The sequence below is a fragment of the Rhyacophila brunnea genome, unplaced genomic scaffold (genome assembly GCF_057557595.1).
Source record: "Rhyacophila brunnea isolate RB1 unplaced genomic scaffold, BYU_Rbru_1.0 scaffold_11, whole genome shotgun sequence".
In the NCBI taxonomy this organism is placed as follows: domain Eukaryota; kingdom Metazoa; phylum Arthropoda; class Insecta; order Trichoptera; family Rhyacophilidae; genus Rhyacophila; species Rhyacophila brunnea.
This window is the reverse complement of record NW_028232763.1, coordinates 35,862,078-35,886,551: the sequence shown is the minus strand read 5'-3', so window position 1 is coordinate 35,886,551 and position 24,474 is coordinate 35,862,078. Positions and strand designations below refer to the sequence as shown.

The 24,474-nt window shown below is 34.9% G+C and overlaps 1 protein-coding gene across 1 annotated transcript in view; it reads left to right on the top strand.

Moving 5' to 3' along the window:
• The window catches only part of LOC147078691 (ATP-binding cassette sub-family G member 4-like), a 101,396-nt gene that overhangs the window by 69,051 nt on the left and 7,871 nt on the right, over positions 1-24,474 (top strand). The window contains exons 3-5 of the mRNA XM_085960362.1: positions 15,915-16,101; positions 19,451-19,596; positions 22,183-22,421. Coding sequence (XP_085816488.1) covers positions 15,915-16,101; positions 19,451-19,596; positions 22,183-22,421 — 572 coding nt within the window. The remainder of the gene's footprint in view (positions 1-15,914; positions 16,102-19,450; positions 19,597-22,182; positions 22,422-24,474) is intronic.

Here is a 24,474-nt window from a genome sequence, read left to right as displayed (position 1 = left end):
CAGTATTTTCTAACTTGATTCTCTCTCGAAAGTATCGAAAGACTATAATTTTGTTTATACGTCGGCCTAAATAAAGAAAATTCTGTGATCTTGGTAGGTGGATACCACACATTTTCTGCTGCCAGCCATTCATTGTTCCGTACTCCTTTCCAAGTGATTTGTCCTCCACTCGCAGTTATTGTTTTGGTAACCCTACTCGTGGATGACATTTTACTAGTATGCATAACGTGACCATTTATTTTTTCCCCCAAACCGGGACACCTAAAAAAGGTAGGTACTTATCCATTTTAGGCGTCTCACACTTTCATACATTACAATTGACAAGATAGTAATGTTTTTCATGTCATATTAGGTTACCTATTTTATTTATTTATATGAAGATTATCGGTAGGTATGTTTGAGTAGGGGCATACAACGCTTGAGTTCCTACATATTTTTTTAATAATATCTACATATTATTATTTTATTTATTAATGAAAAGTACACACAGGTATGAATACTTGAAAATTTATCTGATGTTATATTTTTCCGAAGAACAAATTTAGTAGGTATAGGTATCTGGTGTTGATCTCAAAAACGAATGAAATTCTTAGCAGGATTTTTTCGAATTTACTTTTATAATTAACATTGCTTTAAGGACATCTACTGTCAACTGTGTTTTTTCACTCGTCTACGACTTATTTATAAGAGAGAAGACCCTTTCTACTGGTGCATTAGTGCCGGGCAGACGTAAAATATATTCAATAATTATACGAAAAAATTTGTGCTCCAAATTATTGGCGCGAAAGTGTTTGAACAACTCCACCCAACGACTTTCGGTTAAAACTTTCCCAGTGTTCCATTCAGACACTTTTTGCGGTGTAATGCAATTAGAAAAAAGTGAATACTCATCAAATATTTCTGTATCTTGGTCACAAGTTTCTTTCTTTTCGAAAACGGGACATTTTGGCGTCCCGCAGCTGTGTTCGGGGACACCGGGACACGTCGCCTGAAAACGGGACGTCTGGTCACATTAAGTATGCACCTAAATGTCCTAAATAATACAATAATTATTAGTCATTAGTTGTATATTTGTGAGATTTTAATGCATCTACTGTTGTGAGCCCAATCAGTAATGAATTTATGAAAATTGAATCAGTAATAATGACTAATGAGTAATTAATGACTAAAAATGATAAACTGTGAATAATTTATTATCGATGCCTGCATACGCGCAGTGTACGTATGTTGACAATGACGGACACAGTATTTCAAACTTTTCAATGAATTTTTATACTATCAATTTTATCATCATATATTCATTATATTCTATATAAAGTTGTATATAATAGTAAATTTGTCCGGTTTTCCATTCAATATTATTAATTTTACTTTATTCGCATGACGTATGCAGAAGTGGATTGGCCCTGCGATTTATCGCAAGGAATCCTGGTAGACGGACCAGTTCCAAATGTATTTATCTAAACATAATAATTATGCACCTACACATTGTAATTCGTGAAAAACGCATGTTAAGATCCCAATATACTATTAAATAAGATCAAACTCAATAATTCCTGGCGCCCTCTCATGTTGTATTTATCACAGTGTTGTCCTCAGAGCTTTTCAATATTCGGTAGATACCTAAAAGAATTTGTTCATTTTCATTTAATTTATTAAATATTATTGAGGTTATATCTATATATAATATCAGATCCTGTTTTATGAGACCTTTCGTTTGGTATACTTAGGTAGGTACTTATATTATCTATCTATATCAAAACTATCGAATGGAATATAATGCATTGGTTGCACAGTTATATCCGAGGTATAGATACGATCACAACTACATTTGGCCCTGTGGAGACCTTGGAGTTCATCTGATTTAATGGTTATGTGTTATTAATAATTATTGGAAGCGAATAATAAGAGAATGTGAAGATCAATTTTTCAAACGTATGACTTACTTGATTTCAGTTTCATTCATTACAAGCCATTCCATTTTCAGAAAACATTTTCCTACACTATTCATTCATATATTGATACACTGCTAATAAAAATATGAGTTTTAAAATGATATTACAAATCGATATTTCAAGCTGTCTTGACACAGGGAATGGTTTGATTTGGATAGATGAGTTACACGATAAATAATACACAATAATAACACACCTTCAACAAATGTAATGCATAGAATATAGATCAATGCTACATATTTTTTGGAAATCGATATTACCACCGGTTTTTGTGTGAAGGACTAGTCTGAATTTGACAGCTGATGAATAACAGGAATGTATATTATTTATAAATAACACTGATAGTTAATATATTTGATTTGAGAATTTTTTATATTTCAATTTGAAACGAGAAAGGGCGAATCAATATGCGAAGCAATCTGGAGTCCGAGTTTGACAGCGGACCACTCGTTGCTTGTGCAAAAAGATATGCTCAGGCTTTATTAATCTAGAGATGGCGCTAACCCACTAGAACAATGATACTCAACCTTTTTTTTCTTTGGGCCAAATACATATATTTGTAAAGTAACGCGGGCCGCATCACTACTCGTGTGACGAAAAAAATCATGAAACCCCCCCCCCCTTTTTTACAAAACATTTTTGAGAATTTAAAAATTATGCGTGTTTTTTAAATTAACTGTGTGCAATAGCGACACTCTTATACCAGATCTGATGTGGACCATAATGATAATCCTCTTCGGGTGTCGAAAAAGTCGAAGCGAATCTCAAGATATACGAAATTCCTGATACTAAATGTGTTTCGGGCCGCACATAAAAGCTTAAAGGGCCGCAGGTTGAGTATCGCTGCACTAGAACGTCGGGCGTTGGTTCTTGCCCGCTATACCCCTTACAGAAAACACCCCCAGAAGGTCGGGTTGACAGTTAAGTAGTCGAGCGAGGTCTGTATTGGATATGGCGGGATCAAGACGCAACGGCCTGACGTTCTAGTGGTCACGCGTTGTCACCATAAATACTTAGGATCGGACCGATTGGTCTCTCGTTGTAGGAGGCGACGCACCCGGTGACGACTTTGGACGTCGCAATTAAAAATAAACAAATTATGAATCGACAAGAGACAGGTTGCTTTTTAATATTTATTAAACAAATATATTTTTGTAAAATATTTAAAATCTAGGGCACGTCTACTGTAGAATTCGATCGCATTATTACATTTTTAACATAGGTATTTCTCATACAAATATTCAGAACCACTTTCTCGAAAAACACATTCATAATATTCAATTATCGGTATCATAGGTGACGTGACTGATGTTGTATAAAACAATTAGGTACTGTCTTCCAATTTTATCTGCCAATAATTAATCATTGCTGAAGATTGTAGAAATTTATATTTTCTAAAATTATATGATTGCTGCTGGTTTATAGGGAACAAAAAATATCATATTGATATTCCTAGGTTAGTAATATTTTTTCATTGGCTCTACTCTACAATCCGATGATGATTTTGACCGCCTCACGAAGAGGTTAGGTATGTTATGTATGCACTTAACAGTTTTTTGTTTACGAGAAGTGGATTTCAGTAGTATTATTAGTAGGTACTCAGTAGCGAAGGGTGGAGGTAAGCTGTTAAGATCCGTTATAAATAGTGCACATTAAACTTTGTTAGTCATACGTATTTGTTTTTGTTGAATTGAGACTACAATAATTATTTACAGATGTTGTTGGTTGGTTTTAAAAAATACTTACTATTTTCGTATCACTCGTATACGCTACCTATATACTAATAATGTACATACTTACTTAGATTTTTTAAACTATTCGCACTGCTAATCGATTCACCCCTTCGTTTTGGAAACGAAGATGATATTCGCGCAATGCTCAAATCGGACCTCGCCAAAGAACATAATTTGTATTTGTGTTCCCTGGACCTGCACATAGCCGGCCCCACAGAACAGATAATAAATATAATACCGATAGGCTATAATTCAATACGCCGCATCTTGATGCAGGGTTTTGAATGTGTGAGTGTCCTACGAAAATGAAGCACGCATTATGCACGTGCAATAGTGTGTGTAATACACCAACATTAAATGAGCGTAAATGCATAAACCGAGAGCAGTTTTCAGTATTCGTCGTAAAACGTATTCTTGACACGTGTGTAAGTTTAACCCGGATTCGTCCTTACTCGAGTCGGTTACCTGCTATCGCCTTACCCGTTATGTATTTCAGTGGGTCTATTCTATACTTAACGAACACTAAAGTAATAAATAGTATCAAACTTAGGGTAGTGACACGAACAAAAACGCCGACCTTCAGTTAGTGTTTATGGCAGAGTATGGTTTAACGACATAACTATACAAATCTAGCCTTGTAGTCAATTCTACTTCTCAATAGCCGTGCGACAACCTCACGACAAGGTACAAACAGAATATATAAGTCCCATGGTCCTAAACTATGGAAGAAGCAGGGAAGAAATGGTCGAAAAAGACCATGAACGGGTAACCAGTAGCGTAATCGTTTAGTATTAGGAAGTAAAATGTATGTTGTTAACCTTTTCTTTGTAAATGTAATAAAATTTTACGTAAAAAAATTTCGCCTCGGAGAATCGAGACTGCTCAAGTGTAATTGGAACGCTGTGACCACAGGCCTCGAAATGACACGTCGCGTAGATTTGGCGCGATCTAATTTGGAAATAATTTCCGGGAAATCTCCATTAAACTTAGAAAATAAGTTATGGAAGAGATTGTTTACGTAAAATTTAGCAAGTACATGCTTCAATAACTTTTATAGCTATAATGGAAGTGTGTGAAAATTGGAAAAGAAAATTGAATATTTATAAATTTATATACTGTATAATTGTGAATAAAGAATTTTAATATTAATTTTATCAGCACAAGATAGAGGCGAACTACCGTTATAAAAATATTGTAAACGCGTATCTATATCTATAGACGCGTAATTATAATTATAGATTTTGTTAATGCTATAACTCGCTAACCATTATAAATATTGTAAAAGTAACAATTGGAAAAACTTAAGATTCTGGTATAGATGGGTTTCTACCCATAAACAATAATAAATCTTAATCGCACTCTAAGTAATAAAAGAAACAAATACTACAACTAAAAATACAAATTGACGTGTGACCTTGAACTTTAACTGAATTCTGTTCGACTAGAATTTACGGCCCAGCTGTGTTGAGTTGCCAGATAAAAATAGATTCAAGGTTACGTTTAGATTACTATGGAAAAGCCACTATTAAAGACTAAATAAATTTGTAGTCGCTTGTAATTAACATCTTGTTAGGATTAAGCATTTATATATCTAAGTTGAAATGTTAAGTATAATATTATAGTATTTTCACGTAATAATGTTCGTCCGAAAGGTAAATATCGAATGAAACGTTTTCTGCGGGACCAAATAGTTTTATTAAAACTTAGTAAAATTCTATTGGCCTAAAAAGGCCAAGAGTGGTGGAAAGGACTAGTACGTGGGTGTCAACCTTTCGTTTTGACGTTTTAAATTTAAAGACTGCCATCCCCTTATCTAGTACACGAGTACCTATTCCGATACCTCGTTGGAAAGCTAAAAACTTTCCCCTTCGTTTGAACACGAAAAATCATATAAAATCAACTATTTTGATGACGTCACCGTAGCTACGCATTTAAGGGACTTGTTCTAGAGGGTGCTTGAAACACCCCTATTGAAACTTTATTTTGTGAAAATAAGGTAGAGTAATTTTAACCCGATTTAATTAGAAGATATCTCTATTAGAAAGTTGCCAGGAACGGGAGATATACGTAAATTTATCCCGTGAGAGAAAGATATACATCTGCTATCCCTTACGGACTGTTTCCTGTTAAACCTCTATCCAGAGGGTATAAAAGGTGACATCCTTTTTCCGTAAAATCATTAGTTTCTACACTTCTCACCAGCGATCTCCTACTAAGCAGCAGTCCTTCCGCGGATACGAGATACGGTTCTCAGTAACATTCGTGAAATTTACCTACAATAAGTCCCCATCGGCGGGCAAAAAGTAACGCGAATATCTCGTATCTGCCGGTAGTGACGTGTGCCGCTAAACGTAGCGCGAATAACACGTATCTGTCGGTAGTGACGTCGGCCGCTAAAACGTAGCACGAATACCACGTATCTGTCGATAGTGACGCGCTCGCGGAGTAATTTTATTTTTCATTACTCATCATACGAGGTGACGTAATCGAGATAAATTACGCGATCGGATTTGTTTTATAAAAACAAATTAATAAACTCAGTTTGTAATAATAAATTTTACAAATCATTTCGGGATTATAAAATAAATTTTTGAAACTCTATTAAGTAAACATAATTATAAAAACAAATTTTAGTAAATAAATTTGTAAACATAAAAATAAATTTTAGTAAATAAAATTGTAAACATTAACAAACCTTTTGTAAACAAGTTTGTAAACACAAATAAATATTTGTAAACATACTGTGAACATAAATAAATTTTATAAACAACAATAAAATAAATTTTATTCTTTTTTATAAACCCAACACTATGTGACTAAAGAACAATTTATATTTTCTTACGGGAAAATATTTCATGAAATAAAAATATTCAAAGAATATCTGCGTATACATTCTCCGAGTTAGGTGTGACTTTTGGAAATTTGTGAAAGATTTCACAGAGATCCTATAGTGAACAAATAAATAGTTTACTGATACTTTAATGAGATTTAATCATGGGAACAATGACAGTTAACTTTATTGTGAAACCGTGAACTCTAGAACCTGAATAAATTCGGCACCACACCAGCTGAGAGTTTTATTTGGGAATTCAAAAGTTGTGATACTACAAAGGAGATCCACCTCTCCTAGTTCATCACTAGTCTCCTCAGTGACGGCCCGGTAGCATTACTGAGCTAGCCGTGAGCCGGGTCATGTCAGTAGGTTTGTATCAAAATATTAGCACTTATTGTAACAATTACACGAAGTTGGTTTTTATTGTTGCAATAAGTGCGATATTTTAACAGCAGCAAGATAGGTGCTGTTAAAATATAGCACTTATTGCAACAATAAAAACCAACTTCGTGTAATTGTTACAATAAGTGCTAATAGTTTGATACAAACCTACCCTAAGTTTGATAATATTTATCACTTTATCCAAGCCCTCCGCATGAGCCGATTTTAGTGAGTAATGTTTTACCAAGTGCATAGCCAACACTCCAGTGCTGCCATAATATAATTTATAAAAACATCGCTTGTAAAATTATAACATTGGAATAAATATTCGATATCTGGCAACACTACGACACGCACACTGTCACACATATTTTCGAATAACCCTGGAAAGGGTCGCGGAGGAAGCGTGAAGGGGGCGAGGCAAGTGCATGAAAAAGTTCGTCATGTTTTGAAGGACAAACACATGCAATAGCTCTATCTATATTTTTCTATAATCTAAGACTTTATCACTTTAGCGGTCGATAAGTATAGAATAGACCCACAGTTCCCATTATTTCTGAGTTCCCTGGCCGGCCCTGTATAAATGGTACTATTCTCATTCTATGATTTTGTTGTCATGTCAGGTGTGGAATTATAATATCAATTAAGTATCCATTGCACAAATTTGCACTATCTTGGCTAGAACGTTATAAAAACGGTCATAGCACCTAAGAGCAATACTCAATATGGTACAACATTTGCCTTTGCCATTGTGCAATAATATTATGCTAGCATGTAGCTAATATATTAAATTTTATCTTTACTATCAAGCAGCTGGCAGTGTTCGGTGCATTCTGAGTGCGCTTGCACTCAGAATTTGATGAATAACCGGGTCGTTGGGTACGTTCTCTTTTATTCTAACCGCTTCACAATTTCCCGGTGCACGTGCACCGAGTCCGTTCTTTGTGTGGGAAAGAAGAGTGCAGAAGCAGTCTGTTTTGGTGGTATCTCGTTCGTACTTAAGTGCACCGAGTATTACTCCTCACCACAAAAGCCTACGAGGCAAAGTTCGTTTGCCGAGTTCTCGTGCACCGAAACAGGTGACTCAGTAGCCATGCATCCAAAACCAGTGGAATTCGTCAAAAAAACATTGTAATCGATCTCTCTATCTTCATATCTGATTTCATCTACCTAGTATTAGTACCTTGTATCTTATTTAGAGTACCTACCTAGATACACTTATATTCAAATGACATCTTTTTTTCGTAGAACTACATTTCAGTTTATAATCCCCTGTTGGCAGTGACGTCCCTAGACAAAATGCCGCCCCTAGGCAGCGCCAAAATAGCGCCATATTTTTTATACAGTATTATTTATCATCCTTTCATGACTCCAAAATCTAAGAAAAGTGTTGTATGGATACGTTACTAACAAAATATATAGGTACCACAAAAATTATAAATATATTTTCCTCAAAAGTGGGGATTTTTTTGGACGCTGGTAACTTAACGGCTTCTTACATGTCATTTTGTGATACTTACATTAATTTGCTTCGTCTTGATGAATTAAGGGCGATCCGTGTCGCCTTTCTCTTCACAAAACTTGGCAACATTTGTAATGATATTTTAACAACAAAATACCGCTGCTAACTTATTTTCCATGAAACTCCTGACAAGTCAAAACATATTATTTGTTTAAGTGCTTATATTGACTTGTACTTTCATTTCACTTCTTTCAATTGTTTATGTTTGTCCCTTAATTCAGGAATAAATAAAAATAAACATCTCTTGTTGTAGCCTATTTAATTGACTGTAAACTTAAATTATTCAAAATTATAATCAACGGATGTAGTGATGTTCCTAGAAAAAATACAGCCTCTAGGCAGCGCCAAAGTGCCGCCCAATTTTTTTATATAGTATTTTTATCATCCTTTCATGACTCCAATTTTTATATACCAAATGATTCTCTTCGATTTGACGCCCTTCAAGTAACTGCCGCCCCCAAGCGATACTCAATCTGCCTACCCCCACGGGACGTCACTGAACGGATAACACAGTCATATTATCACAGTTCTTAATAACCTATATTTAATTTATAATATATGTACTGTTTCAAACAGTTTTCAATCTCTGTTTAACCACCCAATATTTACATACTATTCTAAATAAACGAGTTTTTGGGCCATTGTTTACCATAGTGTGAGCTTTTTTGTGTAATCAGCGTGTAATTTTTTTAATATTCGTAATAAAATACACTATATTATGGATTGTATTAGGTACTTACTTATACTATTATTATTATATATTATAATAAATGTATTGTTATTGATTTTTGCGAAGTTGAGTCTCGGCCATCTTTCCATATTTTGGGTGGTCTGCCAGGAGGCCGATGGCCAGCGGGCTTTCCGTGCATCGCGATGGGTTGCATCCTCGTTTTGCTCATCATTTCCACGTGCATTCCAGAATTTACTTCCCTATTCTCCACGTATGACCACGTCTTCAACTTAGTACATTATTAATATCTGTTAATTTTAAAAGTGTATTTTCTGTCTCCGAGCCATAGTTTTCCAGGCTGTGAGTACGTGTTGGTTTTTATATCAAGTAGTTAGCTAAACTTGTTCGATAACCCTCAACCTTCTTCATCCTGGTATGTGATCAACATTTGCGGAGCTTTCTGTCGCAATATTACGTAAAATCACATATTTATTTATTCTAATAAACAGGTGTCCCGTCAACATTATGGTAAAAGCAATATTATATTGCTGTTGCTTGATCTACCGATATTTTCATTAGCAAGGCTAATCATTTTATATGGATACCTGTATCCTGTATTATAATTAGGCTTACCATACGTCCCGGTTTGACCGGGATTGTCCCGGTTTCACACATTGGTCCCGGCCGGTTTGGCATTTTGTCCCAGCTGTTCCGCATGTGAATGATTATCAATAAGAAATTGATATGATTGGCCGAATTAGCGTAGGTATAATATGTGATGAGATAGCCGGTAGAGGGTGCGAAAAAAGTTCATTCCAGCGAGAAGTACGACTGGTGGAATAAATAAATACATTAAAATTTCTGCTGCAGAAGGTTTGCATTCTTCTTTTGTACATCCTTTAAAACAATTTTGGGTGGTTAAATTTGTTTCATTGCCGTATATCCCGTTCCATAAGTTTCCCGAGTTTCATAAATATGGTAAGCCTAATTATAATCAACTTCAACAGCGTAGGTCGGTCCACTATTGGACGAAGGTTTATCCATAGTGAATAGTCTATTCCTTAGTGGTAAGTATCCTCGGCTGTCAGTACTCAGTTTATAATACCTACTTATTATTATGCTCCCGATTGTAGACCAACTTGTTTGGTAAAGTGAAATGTAAGAACCACAGGTTATCCATCGCTGGTAATATTTCCAAAAGGACATTTGAGTGCACATGCACTACAGACAATTTGTCACTAAATTGAAATGGAGCCAAAATAATAACATTATTATTCAAACCGAACTAAGTTAAAAAAAAAAACCTCATTACTGAGTATTTATAATAAAATGACAGATACATGTTTTTTTACTTTATAACCTATGTACCTACCTAGGTATAGTTGTTAGATATTTTCAAGCATTACGTAGTAAGTATGTACCTACTTATTATTATTTAAGTAGCTACGCAAGTACTTTATTACTGTGATTCCCAATATTTTTTGGTTGTAGCCCTTACCTGGACGATACATGTCACCTGAAAACCTTGCTTTTTTACTGACTTTATTACAAAATATGGCAAGTTGGAGTTGCCACAAGTTTTTAAAGTCTCGCTGAATTCTGATTGAAGTACCTATATTACTATATTAGCAATATTGGAATTAAGGTTGTCAACTATCCCGATTGTCCAGAAATTGATATCCCCGTCCAGGATCCTGGTTTGAGCTTTCCCAGGTCGCACAATAGGTACATATCCAGGATTTTTAGAAAAAGCATCAAATTTTCCTAAATTAGTCATTTAATTGTCGAGAAATCACCGATGAACGGAATTTCCTGGTCGGAAGAGCAAAAAACGGTGTCATCTTTAATAATTGCGAACGGAATTTCTTGAATATCCCGGAAAATTCTTTAGCCGGAAAAGCTTAAAAAAAGTCTGAACGGAATTTCTTGAAAATGTCGTGAAAAAAAAGGTTGTTAACCCTAATCGGATTTGGTAATTATGTCATTGTTGAGCTTTTGTTTCATAAATTCGATAATATTGGTTCAGCAAATAATTGTAATATCAGAAGTAAATCTATGACGTCTTGATATTCGGAGTAATTTGAATATCTGGATCCCATTACTCTTAAAATTAATTTCAGTTGTAAATGTACACTGACTAAATAATATTATAATTTGAAATAAGTAGTGGGAAATAAGAAGAGTGGCGTAGTGTATTAAGATTTTCATTGATCACGTCATGTTATATTTATTATTATGTAGTTTAACGTAACTATAAGCAATTTTTGCTTTCAAAACTAAAACGTCATGATTATAATGTAAAATTAAAAATAATGGCTATTCAAAGTAACCTGCACCTTCAAAAGTCAAGACGCCCACAGAAATTACTCATTGAATCGATTATATTAGGTAGGTAGGTAGTTATAATAATATAATAGAATTTGCACGTAAAATTGTCATAAATCATAATATTATAATTTGAAAATTGTTTCTTTGTCGTAATATAATACAAGATCGGTATGTACCTACACTGTATAAGCGTATTTGTATGTGTGTACCAAATTGCATGAATGACTCGAATACTGTGATGAAAAAGTTATTGCAGTTTGCAGAAGAATATAAATAATATCTATGTAAGTAGTATTATAACGTTATATAGTTAGGTATATAGTATTATGAGTTCCCTGGTACCTACCTATAGAGTGCAAGGTAGTGGTGAGTTGGAAATACCGTCACCAGTTTGTGTACTCAAGTTTCGGATGAAACTACCCATACTCAGTATGTGTGGCCCAATAAACTTATTCCAAAAAACTTGTGATGATATCATCGCGGTTCGCTGTTCTGTGCACTCGCCAGTTTGTAGACTTTCAACACTATTGACATTAAATGCGCACGAACGAAAAAGCACTTTAATATAGGTATATTTTAATTTATTATATTATTGTTATAATATTATTATTATATTATTGTTATAATATTATTATTATATTATTGTTATTATATATATTATTGTTATATTATTATAATATTATTGCGTTCGAATGTATGAATAATAGGTCATACATTTTGTGTCGCAGCACAGTGGTGAGATGACGCACAGGCTTAGGCTTGTTATATGACCGCTCAAAACACGATTAAAATTTAAAAAAAAATCACCGTTATTCATTTTTGTTAACAAGAATATTGTAACCTAACAGAAAAACAACTCAATTTAAAATGTGTTTAAAATTTTATAATAAATGGGACTATTCGACAAGCGGAGTATAGCGTATTTTTAGCGATTCTATTGAAGCCGATACACAGTCTGAGTTCCCTGAGCCGATACGTATTTCAAATACTAATATGGAGTTGGTTTTAGTTTCAGTTGGGTAGGTATTAAACTTTTACCCACGCCAAACGCTCTATATAGTATTCCAAATAATACTAGTAAGTATTTTGGAACAAGTTTCTATACTAAGTATTTTTTATACTGGTAGTAAGCATACTTAGTCTTCAAAATCGACCAGTTTTCCTATCTCTAGTGCAAGGTAAAATATTTGTACAGATATTAATAATTATTGCCATCTAATAAAATATAGACTAAAAATAATTGTAGATATTGATCCTTGACTTTGGATGTTATCTTTATAGCGGGTTCAGATCAAAAGGAAAGAAATAAACGCTTTCAATTTAAGTAGGTACTTACATCTTATCAATTGGTCGTATTTATTTGACTGGGTGTGGTATGGTATATAATAGTAATGTAGATCGTAGAATTTAGTTGTAGTTCCGCCCACATGGGTACGTAATTTACAATGAGTACCTACACGAAAGTTTTATGGTGTAATGGATAGATAAATTTAATCAATGTTGACCTACATTAAATCTTACTATTTTATGTAAAATCTGCAATCTTGTTTACCCTGTCAACGATTGCTATGAGTAAACTAAACAACATTGTTCCGTGCCTACTAGGTACATAAATGATATTATACAACGTTCGTTGGCTTTTCAATTTTTGACTGAATAAAATTTATTATGTATTATTTTTGCAAAATACTTAATTACTTTACTACAAAGATATAGGTATATGCACATAGCAATTTGGCGGTTAACATTTTTTAACTAATGGATTCGAGAGATTCGATTTTATATACCTAATTAGCTACCTACTCAATTTTCAGACTCCTTCTATCTATTCCACTTAAAAGACAAGAATTAAAATATGAGTATACTTACTACCAACGTTCCCTCTAATTTTTCTATTGTTTGTGCGAATCATCAACGCATCTGAGCAGTGGCGTAACTAGGGTTGGTGTCATCCGTCAGTGACGGGCCGTCGCCTGTTGCGGTAAATTTACACCCCCCCCCCCCCCCAAGAACACACACATACAATTTTTCATTAACACGTATATTTTTAAGGTATTTATTAACTTCAGTGATTTTATATACTTAATAATAACACAAACACCGATAATTTTTGAAGTAAATGAAGTAGAATGGGACGCATTTAGTGATCCCGCTCGACGGTGCTCGCTTGCGTGCTCGCGTTAGTCGCACTTGACCTTCCGAGAAATGAGTCGAAGAATTGTGCATGTGATGGTTTTGTGCATTCGAGCAAAACTAAAATCTGGCAAAGGAAACGTTCTTTTACAATATTTTTGTGTGAGGACTGTGCGGGGGGTGAAAACATGTGTGCGGACACATTTTGGTAGGTGTGCGTGCGCACACACGCACACCTTACAGGGAATATTGCTTACTACCATAGATTGCATAATATACTACAATAAATAAACGATTGAATATGCAGGGAATGAGTAGGTCGCCAATACTTTTACTTAAATTCAAACGTTCGAGTCAAATTATTGGTCAGCGTCTACATGGATGAGAATATTGTTGGCCGGATTGGCGTAAAGTCGACGTGCGCAACTGGTAATCACGGTTAATTCATGGTTAGATTCCGTATTCTTTTACGTCTTTCGAATCAGACGACAGGCTTTTTTCTCACGGAATACCGTATTTACTTTATTTTCTTATTGAGAAATTTGGTATAGGTACATACCATACCGCAATAAAAAAAGTTTATCCCCAATACTTTTTATTCGGCAATACCACCTATTCACGTATCATTCACACTGTTCACATTAAATTATAACCATTAGGCAATCCGTATGGTCCATATAGAAAAAAAAGTTTCGAGTGAACATGGTTAATTATTGCAGTATATTATAGTGAAAAAATCATGATAATATCAAAATGTGAAAGATTTCATCAAAATCGAAAGTCAAAAATTAAAAAGTCAAAGTTAAACTATGATTCTAAAAGAGATACCTACAGAGATGACAGTATTCATTGACTATTATTAAGTAGGTACCTACCTGCATACCTAGTTAAATGTATAATCTCGACCTGAGAAGTAAACTGAGTTATTCGAAAACCTCAACTTTTACAGGCCATTATGAGACAAAAAAAATGCTTTCAATAATTGTCACAACTAATAATACTGTATCTTGTTATACCGTAACAAATAACGAATGAATCCATGTCTAAGTAAAAGATTTATGTCCGATAAAAATCACTAGTGGACGGGTCCCGTCCTCCTCAATGGGATGGGTCGTTCTCAGTCCGGTTCATCCTCCGCCATCCACATCCAAACCGAGACACCGAGATTCCGATAACCCACGCTTTGATCGACCCGAGTCACCGCCATCTTTAGTTTAATAAAGCCTGAGCATAACTTTTTGCACAAGCAACGAGTGGTCCACTGTCATACTATACTATTTATTGATAACGTACGTACGACTAAAGGGTATAAATAAGTTATTAGTTATTATCGTTTAGAATCGACTGTCACATTGACAAATGTCCTAGTGCATTATGATATTATTATACACAGAATAAGTTTACTTACTTTGATCGTCACTTCCAATTATTAATAACACATAACCACTAAATCAGATGAACTCCAAGGTCTCCAAGATACGTTAAAATAATCTGAAAGAAATCTGAAACTAAGAATACTCCGACAAGCGAACACGACAGACGCGTCAGTATGAGTCTATTGGCTCAAACCTATGACATTATTAAATGGACAACGCACCCAATATAGTAGCTTGCAAGTATATTCGCGCATAGCGACATTTGCACATGTATAGGTAGACGTCACGCAATTTCCATTATGCGATATCACGCATCGGGAATTTATAGCAATATGACCTTTATTGTAATGGCGTTAGAACAGTGTTTCTAGTGTCAATGAGCAAACCCGTTCGAACCGAACCATTCGGCAGATCCGACAAAAAGCATCGGGAATTTATAGCAATATCATCTTTATTGTAATGGCGTTAGAACAGATAATGTCATTCGGCAGACCCGACAAAAAAGTGAGTATCATTTTTTCCAGATGCTTCGTCCATATAAATGTCATTGGCTCAAATAGAATCAAATAGATACGACGATCGGTCATATAAGTGCCGAAAAACCCGTTTCTTATGTTGACATCTATGTATGTTGGCGTCCTGTGTCACAGTGTGTCACAGAGTGTAAATACGATGTCATAGCTGTCATACAATATATATGTATAATATGTCGGAATGGCATATATATGATCATAGACACTAAATCACTCGTAGCATATATGTGCCCAATCGTCATATAGTCTATTTGAACCTTTATAATGACAGGTCATCCATAGACAACGGGAGGGGCGTAAAGTAGGACCAGTCGTGTAATGTATTGGCTTCGTTCTTCAGTGGGCAGTGCCCGAGTCCATTCGTCGGGCCGGGAAATTTAATTTGTCGGCTCGGGAGAAATTATATTATTAGTTGCGTTTGTATAAATCTGCACAATATTATCTTTTCAGAACTTCGTGGACAGGATCTATCACAGTGAATAATGAAGAGAGAGATCTGAGACGGTTTCGACGGAAGTCGTGTTACATAATGCAGGACGACCATCTTCAGCCGCACCTCACCGTCCAGGAAGCGATGCACACCGCCGCCAACCTCAAACTCAGTTCCGACGTCTCGAATGACACTAAACAAAAATGTGTAAGCGACCAAATTTTATAAAATCAAGATTTTAATGTTTACCCAGCGCTCGAAATGGAAAATTTTACGAACCGGAGCGCTTGATAATTTTACGAAAATATTAACACTGTTACTTATCTAAATCTATACATATATGTATTTAAAAAAACGATCGTGTTAGATTTTTTTTATAATATAACATATCTCGCTCAGACGGTCAAATTAATATTTACACGAGACGGAGAGATAATTTTGGGGATTGTATGAACAGGAACGGCGCTCCGGTGCGTTCCGGTCCATTTCGAGCCCTGTGTTTACCACTGTGAATGATGAGACCTGAGTAGCTAAATCATAATTAATTAGATAAAAATCAATTTGGTTTATTTTTCAAAAATGTGCGTGCGTGATACTTTTCTTATTTTTTTGTATTCTTGCTGTAGACAGTAGATCTGTATTTTGCAGTGACGTCCCTAGATAAAATGCCGCCCCTAGGCAGCGTCAATAAGCCTCCTCATTTTTTTATACAATATTTTTATCATCCTTTCATGAGTCCAATATCTAAGAAATGTGTTGTATGGATACATTACTGACAAAATATCAGACTAATTATTCGCAAATCTGCACGTGTCGTTTCTAGTCACCAAGGACGTCGAAGGGCAATGTAAGTAAACCAGATATCGCGAACCCAATTTTTTTAATGAAAAGATATTTTCGTTATTACTAAGTTTAGGTAGCTATTTCTATATATTCCAAATGATTCTCCTCGATTTGCCGCCCTTCGAGTAACTGCCGCCCCCCAAGCGACGCTCAATCTACCCACCCCCACGGGACGTCAATGGTCTTGTGCGTAGATCAGTAAGTTATCTTTGCAACTTTTGGGAGATCTTATAAGAAGATGGTGACACATGGGTCTTCTTTGCGTGTGTGGGCTCGTCATTTTGTTCATCCTGTTGGTGTGTTACCTCAAAATTGTCTTCCATGTCTGACCACATCCTTAACTTCGCAATTTTCTCTGGTCTGTTGATTCTTTCGCGATACTCCGTAGTCCGTAATATATTTTAATTTATCCGTTTTCGTCAGTATAATGCCGGGTCCACACTGGCAACATGTCGCCGGCAACCTCGTTAAATTTTACGATAATTATCATAATTGCTTAAGTAATTTTACGATAATTATTATACTTATCGTAAAATTTAACGAGGTTGCCGGCGACATATTGCCAGTGTGGACCCCGCATTATATTATTGAGACTACCTAGTTCTAGTAACTAGCCTTGTTAAGTATTATAAACGAAATAACTATCGACTTGAAAAAAACACCTGTAAAATTTAGTAATATTTTATATTACCATTTCTTTCAATGGAATTCATCCAAATACTGAATCAATTAATATAATATTATTAATTCACAAAATATCGGAGTGACTAATTTTCCGAAATCGTTAATGATTGTACTTAGGTGGGTTACCTACATGGGCCCCACATAGTGAAGCGGGCCCCCAGGCTAGTATCTTTGGCGGCCCCCCTACCTATCGCTAAGAATAAAGGCAGTATGTACGCGGTAAAAATAATATGTATATTTAGTGTTTTATTGCAGGCGACTTATTTTTTTTACTATTAAAGCAAATTTGTGTTGTGTGTTTATCTCACTTATCTGGTCGATTCGCCTCGCCGGGCCCCTCCTGAGCCCGGGCTCCCAGGCTAGAGCCCTATCAGCCCCCCCTTTGTGGGGGCCATGGTTACCTACCTAATGTTTTGCCTTTGTACAAATACCTACACGATTAATTTTATCAAGTTGTTTATTTAATTTCTTTTAACTAGCATGGCATAGAGTAGGGCATGAATTCAAAGAATCACAATATTATCAAAATAATAATATAATTTTGTATGCAAACAGTGACAGAACAAAAATATTTTTATTTATGACATTATAACATGTATGAAAGACACATTATCTTGATTGACAACTCATTTACCCTTTGTGTGTGTGTGTATCGTAATAGTTTTATGTATTTTACTGGAAATTTTGCTGATAGTGACAATATCATAATACCTATTTCAAGATTGATCATCTGGTGGAATTTTATTATCATCTAGATCAGAGGTTCTTAACCGCGTGCCCGCGGGCGTATGTGCGCCCGCGGAGCCAGTTTCGTGCGCCCCCTGCAAAGTATTAAATAACGAAAAAAAATAATTTTATTTTTTAATAAAATTCTTTATTGAAATCGCAACAAAAAAACCATATTTTTGTTATGTTACGAATAAGTTTTAATTCCACTGTCAGTGAGTTAAAGGTTACATATACGAAAAAATCCTTTATCACACAGAGTAATTAAAGCCTCTGTAGAAAAGGACAATTCCTCACAAGCTGACCTTATTTTTCATATAGATATAAGATGGTTAAGTAAGGGTATAGCTCTTAGTTCTTATTTTATCTTCTGGAAGACATTAAAAAAATTTCATTTCAAAAGGTCAAACATTTGAACAATTAGATAACCGTCATTGGCTGATGGACTTTCAGAAATTTTCTGGTTGACTGATGGACTTTCAGAAATTCAGTAGTCCGCCGCGTACATACAACGCAGATGAGACGGGTTTATTTTGGAAACTTCTCCTTCGTAAAACGTATGTTCATCGTGCGAAGAAAGTAATGTACCAGGGAGGAAAGTGCCCAAGGACTGCATCACAATTATGCTGTACTCCAATGCAACCGGGACACACAAAATGAAGCTTTTGGTCATAGGGAAAGTCAGGAATCCTAAGCCATTCAAGAATATCTGCCTCACTATATGTTTAATTTAGTAATTACTTGATGATTGTAAATAAAAGCGTAATTTGCTAGTACAAATTTAACAAAAAAACTATTTTTACGAAATACTTACCTGTTTTAATTTTTACCATAGTTTGTGTGTATGCACTATAATCCGCCGCTTCCACTAATTGGACATTGGTTTTTGACTGATATTTGTGAAAAATTAAACAATTTAAATTTTGAACTTCAGTAAAAAATTAATAAAGATATAGCAGAAATGATTAATTCTATAAAAGCCTTCAGAGCTAAAATACAGTTTTGGATAAATATTTTTTCGAAATTCTTTTACTCGATTCGACTCGATTTTATTACTCACCTTAAGACGCTTTTAGAGCAATTTGAAAATAGATTCCAGCAATTTTGTAACACATAATACTTACCTAAATCTTGTTTTTTTAGAAATCCGATGTGCGTCCGCCACTATAATCCCAAATCTCAAATGCGCCCGCTACCGCAAAAAGGTTAAGAACCCCTGATCTAGATTCTAGATTCTAGGTACTTGTTACAGAAGACTAGGTATCTAGATACTAATACAGTGTGTGTTTTACTAATTTTTCAGATAAAACAAATCCTGCAGGCCATTGGACTTTATGACACAAGGAAGACTAGAACGGGGACCTTGTCGGGGGGACAGAAGAAGAGATTGGCCATCGCGTTGGAACTCGTCAGTAATCCACCGGTGATGTTCTTCGATGAACCGACTAGGTAATTATTAATATGATAATAAATATTATAATTTATAGACGTAGTGGAGCAAGGGGGAATTGAAGCCTACTAAGGAAATTGTTGAAAAAAGTAACAAAATTTTCTAATCGTTTATTATTAAGACTTGAAATGAGTCCTTTGATTACATAGTTAGAAAATTTTAACGTTTTCCCAAAAAACACATTTGGCTCCAATTACCCCACATTTAGAGTAATGAGAGCCAAAAATTTACCAACTATGTAATGGGAGCTTCATATTTTAATATGCTTACAAACACTTAATAGACATTATAACAGACATAGGTACAATAAAATGTTAAATATTTACTAATGTAATTAAACAAAAATATGCTCTAGTACTAAAAATATCAAAAGAATCAACACGTCATGTTATGGAATTAAGCCAAAAACACTAATATAATCTTTCTGGTTTCGGAGGGCTTCGGAGGGCGACTGTGTGTGGCATCATTGTCAATTGCTGCTCTTTATCTTCTCTTTAAAGTACGGTAAGGTATACCTGACTCCTGTGCCACTTTACGTACAAATTTTATTTCATCTTTTATTTCCTTTATCGCTCTTTCTAACGAAGTCACCATCCAACCAGCCTTGGAAGTCGTCAGCTTTCTATTTCTGGGCATCTGGAACAATTAAAATCTTGTCTATTAGTAAAAGAGGTGTGACATTTATACAGGGGTAATGGGAGCCACCTAGGGTCCAATTACCCGAAAGTCAACCACTTTGAAGGTTTATAAATAGCGTAAACAAACCATTTTAAACCTTGATTCTGAAACTACTAAACAAAAATACATGTATCTGGCTATACAATGGACACAAAATATGATAAAATAAGTAAAATTTTAAGTACTTACTTTGATGTTTATGTATTGTAAATTTGTATAAGCACCGAGCCCAAAATACACTTCCACTCACCACCCGCGTGCACGTGCCACTAAGCAGCCGACAGCGATCGACGGGCTTAGCCGATGGTTGACAAAGATGTTTGGGTTATTTCCAAGTCATTTTAGAGTTAGATTGTACCTGTTTTGCAGTCGCTCCCATTACTCGCCGGCCCCCATTACCCCACGCTCACCTATATATGTAATAAACTATTTCTTTTATTCAATTAATAAGATACAAGATTTGAGAAAGTAACATTCTATATATTGAACATACATAATTTGAAAACATCTCGTGCATATAAACACTAGAAAAAATCTTTTTTAGAAAGAAAATACGACACCCGACTAGACATGAACCTGTAAGCGCTAGATTCCCGTCAGTGCGCTTTTTGTCCAATTAAGCTAATGGCATCCTACTTAATTACGGTCCTGTTGGGTGTTGTATTTTTTTCTAGTGGGTATGCATGAGATGTTTTCAAATACCGTATGTTCAATATAATATCTAAATATAATAGGGCATTAGGTCCAAAAACAGTAGTGTAGTGAAACAGTAGTGCCGTAATAGAAGTAAAATGATTACTTTGAGAAAACCACATAAATATATTGTGACCCTACCGGGAATCGAACCCGGAGCCTGGACCCCGGGGCTACCTAATCTGAATATTAATTGACCCAGTGGCGGATTTCCATGAAGCAGATTAGGAATCTTATAAAAATGTATATTTTTCACAATGGAGTAGTGGCTTAGTACAAGCAAAATTTTCGCAATGAGGCCTCAAAACTTGCCAGAGCCTCAGATTGTTTTGTATGTAATAGTTTAGGGGTAAATATATTGCAACTAATATTCAATACTGTTTGAGCAGGGCTGAATTTACCATCTAATATACATCTTGGGCACAAAAATAGTGTTAACACATGCCGATCTCTTCATGATTTGTGTTCGAAAAATCACATTCACGTATAGGTACATTAAATTCAACATTTCAGACCATGGCCGCCACATCTTGAAGCGGGCCCCCCTACCCATCGCTAGGGTTAAAGGCAGTAGGACTTTTTACAGAATCGTTTTCTAAATGTTGTTACTGGTAAAATTACGGGTATTCGGTGTATTTTTAGTGATTTTTTGTATAAATCCATTTGAATTATGGAGTTGTCGAATATCGACACACAGTAATCAAATATTGCATCACACAACCAGATATACCTGACTCTATAAATAAAATAGCACCGCAGGCGACTTTTTTCCGCATTAGGAAAAATTTGTGATGTGTTTATTTCACTTATCAAGTCGACCCGCCACGCCGGGCCTCCAGGTTAGAGCCCTGTCATCTCCCCCTTGTGGGGGTCATATTTCAGACTCTATTGATATTATAGGAAGTGAACATAATCTATGCATTATTATTATTATTATTATTATTAGGCATTTTAATTCATAGTAATCTGGAAAACCTTTTCTCCTCAGCAATTAAGTATACTTTATTTAGCGAGCTTTCGGGCCCCACATGGGTATAGTAACACAACATTATTATTTTGAACGAGCATTAGAAAGGGTACAACACGTATGCATAGATATGAATTTGCCAAACCCGGGATTCCAACCCGGAGCCCGTGACATTATAATCCAACATGTTACGGCTCGGCTATCATGAAAATTGAATAATAAAAGTTATATTTTTTAATCTTTTCAGTGGGTTAGACAGTTCGACGTCGAAACAATGCATTGCCTTGTTGCGTCAGCTGGCATTAGAAGGCAGAACGGTCGTGTGCACCATCCACCAGCCGTCCGCTCTCATCTTGGAGATGTTCGACCACCTGTATGTAGTCGCCGATGGTCAATGTATATACCAAGGCAGTATTAGAGGTTTAGTTCCTTATCTCGAAGACTTGGAATTTTACTGTCCACCATACCATAATCCTGCAGATTACTGTAAGTATTTCCAAACTAATAGATTTATATATTCAATTTATTTAGTTTTAGTCGCAATATGCATTTACTACTATGTACTGCTTATCAGTGGCGCAAACTCCTTCCTAAGTGACTATTTACCTTTTACCTTAATAAATACCAGTGGTCAAGCCTGGATAGCGAACAATTCCTACTTTGCCTTGTAAAGAAATCATTTTATTCTGAAAATTAATGAACCACAATGTGTAATCTGATATTATATTTCTGCATGTTTAAATGAGCCACAGTGGCATTTATGTAATTTTAATGAAATATATGGGTGACCATGGTCACTGAATTCATTAGAAATCGATAGGTGCTCAGTCAGAAACTTCTAGCTTGTTGACTAACAAAACTTTCAACTCTTAAAATCCAGGCTATAATAATTATTATTTACTACATTCATTGTTCAATATTTTCTGTCTACTAAAATAATTACTTACCTGATTATTGTTTAACAAATACACAATTTAAATTAAATTTCTATTGTCAATGAGTTTTTGAAAATGCATTAATTTCATTGGTCCATTGTCATTAATGTGTCCTAATATTGCAGTATATTATTTTCTTATTATGTCCAGTATGTATGAGTGTCCATCTATGAAATATTTTTTTCAATCACCCATAGCTTTCCTCCCTCCGACGGGCACTCTCGGTCAATCTTCCATATAAGAGGGTAGCACATACACCCATATTCGTTAGCATTCACAAAACACATGTAACTTAATATTGCACACAGTGTTGATGCAACATTGTCAGTTGGAAAAACATCTATTGGCACATAAGGCATAGTTGAAAATGTTCAGCATATATCTCAAAAAGCCGCCGCGCCGTCATCATCCATAGAATATAATATACTATTCATAGTGCGCGGTGTTTCCTTTCGAATCATACTGATATAGAGCAAAACTGATTTTTATTTGTTAAATTTACGCAATATTTATTTCTGTATATTTCTTATGTTCGCCATTTTATAAGCGCCAATACAATATAATCATTGTGTATTTGTCTGATGTACAATGACATTTATATCTTGAATTATGACAGTTAATGTTTTGATGTTTCGGCTCTATGGAATAAGTTGCACATGTTTATGCAGGAGTGAATGTAACTTTGTATTCAGGGGCGGCTCTACCTTAAGGGTCCATAGGGACCATCATCACATCGTTATCATGTGGAGAATGCATAAAAAACGTACAATAATTTTATCATTGTCATAATATACCGACTTAATTAAATGATTAAATGAATTATTTAATTTATTTCATCTATCTAAACCCGTCGCAATTTTAGAGAGATATTTATTATTATTATACAAATAAATAAAGCAATAATTGTAAATTATGTAATAATAAAATAATGATTACGCGGTATTAAAAATTAATAACTTATTAAATTAAATACGCCCTATTTCACAGTGACACCTATGTACAAATTAAGAAAGCTATGGTGTCTATTTTTCGCTGATAGGGGTCACTCAGTCCTATCCCATTGCTGCAGTACAAATCTCTTTACAAAGTATGTGAATGCATTAGCGTTATTATACGCATACTAGGGACTAGGAAGTAAAAACGCTCGTTGTATGTTTTTGTTCAAAACCGATGAATGATGATAGTAAATCTATAATAATTACTATTATTAATTAAATTTATATTTTTAAGCACAATTTTTAGATGTGATTAAGTAACGACTCAGATAATCATATTATTTATTCTGAAAAATTAATCATTTCCTCATTAATAAAATTATATTATTATAAGTAGCTTCATACATAATGTACCTATAATAATATGAGAATGTAGGTAGGTAGATACTTGTATATAATAAATATATTTGATAATTAATGACTAGCCCACCACCTAGAAAGTCGTCGAGCCGCCACTGTTTGTATTCATAGGCATTTCTAAGTTAGGATTTTGTCGGTGTCGAGTCGACCGTCAGTGTGCATTGAGACATAGAGTTGTCTTGAAACTGAAATCATTGCAGAAGAGAGATATAACTAATACGGAAGTTAATCTTGTGCGTACATTTGTTA